This window comes from Danio rerio, chromosome 10 (assembly GCF_052040795.2).
Source record: "Danio rerio strain M-AB ecotype USA chromosome 10, GRCz13ab, whole genome shotgun sequence".
Lineage (NCBI taxonomy): Eukaryota > Metazoa > Chordata > Actinopteri > Cypriniformes > Danionidae > Danio > Danio rerio.
In genome coordinates this window covers 49,455,001-49,457,500 of record NC_141030.1, presented here as the reverse complement: position 1 = coordinate 49,457,500, position 2,500 = coordinate 49,455,001, and the positions used below count along the sequence as shown (strand labels likewise).

Here is a 2,500-nt window from a genome sequence, read left to right as displayed (position 1 = left end):
GGGTCAGATGGAGAGTGGGTCAGATGGAGAGTGGGTCAGATGGAGAGTGGGTCAGATGGAAAGTGGGTCAGATGGAGAGTGGATCAGATGGAGAGTGGGTCAGATGGAGAGTGGATCAGATGGAGAGTGGGTCAGATGGAGAGTGGGTCAGATGGAGAGTGGGTCAGATGGAGAGTGGGTCAGATGGAAAGTGGGTCAGATGGAGAGTGGATCAGATGGAGAGTGGGTCAGATGGAGAGTGGATCAGATGGAGAGTGGGTCAGATGGAGAGTGGATCAGATGGAGAGTGGGTCAGATGGAGAGTGGATCAGATGGAGAGTGGATCAGATGGAGAGTGGGTTAGACGGACAGTGGGTCAGACGAAGAGTGGATCAGATGGAGAGTGGGTCAGATGGAGAGTGGGTCAGATGGAGAGTGGGTCAGATGGAAAGTGGGTCAGATGGAGATTGGATCAGATGGACAGTGGGTCAGACAAACAGTGGGTCAGACGGACAGTGGGGCGGACAGACAGTTGGTCAGACAGACAGAGGGTCAGACAGGCAGTGGGGCGGACAGACAGTGGGTCAGACAGACAGAGGGTCAGACAGATGCTTTACCTGTTCTGCAAGTGCTCATGGGAGGGAAGAGGGCGGCCGAACGCCGTGGAGAAGTTCTCTGACGGGCAGCGCTTCGGGCTGGACTTGGCAGACAAAGGCGTGAGCAGTGTGTCCCGCTTTGCTGACATTAAAAACACACACACACACACACACACTTGAATTAAAGTCAGGAGTAATTGTATGTGTATTTCAGCATGTCAGAAGTATAAATAATGTTTTCATACATTATGTGTGTGTTAGCGGCGTGTGTGTGTGTTAGCGGCGTGTGTGTGTGTTAGCGGCGTGTGTGTGTGTTAGCGGTGTGTGTGTGTGCGTTTTAGTGTGTCCTCACTGGGTGTGCTAGCGGGCAGGGCTCTCTGTGCGCGGGGGGGCAGTGATGAGGATCTGTGGCCCTCAGGAGAACCACTGCGCTCCTCCATAAACACCACTGTGGGCCTCCGCCTCGCCAACCCTGAACACACACACACACACACACACACACACACAGAGAGAGATGATACACAGCCTGTATCTGCACACTCCTGTTCAGTAGCTGCGCTCAGTGAGATTTATTCATGTTTTCATTATTTATGTCTCTTCTGCTCACAAAGGTTGAGGCTATGTTTTAGTTATGTTAAAAACATGTTGAAGTTATATTCTGATTATATGTTGAGGTTACACTCCGGTTACGTTGAGGTTGAGGTTACGTTCTGGTTACGTTAAGGTTATATTAAGAATATGTTGAGGTTATATTCTGGTTATAATAAGGACATGTTGAGGTTATGTTAAAGATATGTTGTTGTTATATTAAGCATATGTTGAGTATATGTTAAGGACATGTTGAGGTTATGTTCTGGTTATGTTGAGGTTATGTTCTGGTTATGTTGAGGTTATGTTCTGGTTATGTTGAGGTTATGTTCTGGTTATGTTGAGGTTATGTTCTGGTTATGTTGAGGTTATGTTCTGGTTATGTTGAGGTTATGTTCTGGTTATGTTGAGGTTATGTTCTGGTTATGTTGAGGTTATGTTCTGGTTATGTTGAGGTTATGTTCTGGTTATGTTCTGGTTATGTTGAGGTTATGTTCTGGTTATGTTGAGGTTATGTTCTGGTTATGTTGAGGTTATGTTCTGGTTATGTTGAGGTTATGTTCTGGTTATGTTGAGGTTATGTTCTGGTTATGTTGAGGTTATGTTCTGGTTATGTTGAGGTTATGTTGAGGTTATGTTCTGGTTATGTTGAGGTTATGTTGAGGTTATGTTCTGGTTATGTTCTGGTTATGTTGAGGTTATGTTCTGGTTATGTTGAGGTTATGTTCTGGTTATGTTGAGGTTATGTTAAGGATATGTTAATCCTCATACGTTGTTTTTCTTCTAACAGTTGTTATTTATATGTAAATGGTCAAGGACACAGAATGACTGTAAAACACTTTAAACTCTTGCATGATTCAGAGTGAAACTAACAGATGAATCACTAGGATTAGCATTAGTCTTAGCCTGGCTCTGGATCAGGCTAGCTGCAAATAATAAATCTCCAAAGTAACTTAGTTCAGCTTAATTTAGCCTGCTTTCATGAAACTGAGTCAAGGAAAATCCCAGCTGAATGTGACAGATCTCCCCAAAATCAACATTTACTATTTACAAAGCTCTTTCAGTTCCCTTCATCTGATCAACACTGAAGAAGATATTTTGAGGAATGTTGAAAACCGGTAACCATTGACTTACATAGAAGGAAAAGCTAATGCTATTGAAGTCGATGGTGACAGGAATTCAGCATTTTTTCAACAATTTAAAACACATAAATGATGATTTTAGGGTGAACTTTCCCTTTAATCCCTACTGTTGTGTGTCTGGCACTGCTGCATGTGTGTGTGTGTCGTACTGGCGCTGCTGCGTGTGTGTGTGCTCAGTGCTCGTCCGTCAGTGGC

General features: G+C 44.3%; 1 protein-coding gene across 2 annotated transcripts in view; it reads right to left on the bottom strand.

Moving 5' to 3' along the window:
• mphosph9 (M-phase phosphoprotein 9) overlaps positions 1–2,500 on the bottom strand; it is a 28,968-nt gene that overhangs the window by 5,225 nt on the left and 21,243 nt on the right. The window contains exons 18-20 of one of the 2 annotated variants that reach the window (XM_087271296.1): positions 2,455–2,500; positions 928–1,047; positions 597–717 (exon numbers count right to left, since the gene is read on the bottom strand). The exon at positions 2,455–2,500 is cut by the window's right edge and continues 100 nt beyond it. In XM_087271296.1, coding sequence (XP_087127422.1) covers positions 597–717; positions 928–1,047; positions 2,455–2,500 — 287 coding nt within the window. The remainder of the gene's footprint in view (positions 1–596; positions 718–927; positions 1,048–2,454) is intronic. The other variant, XM_087271297.1, reaches the window with a different exon arrangement.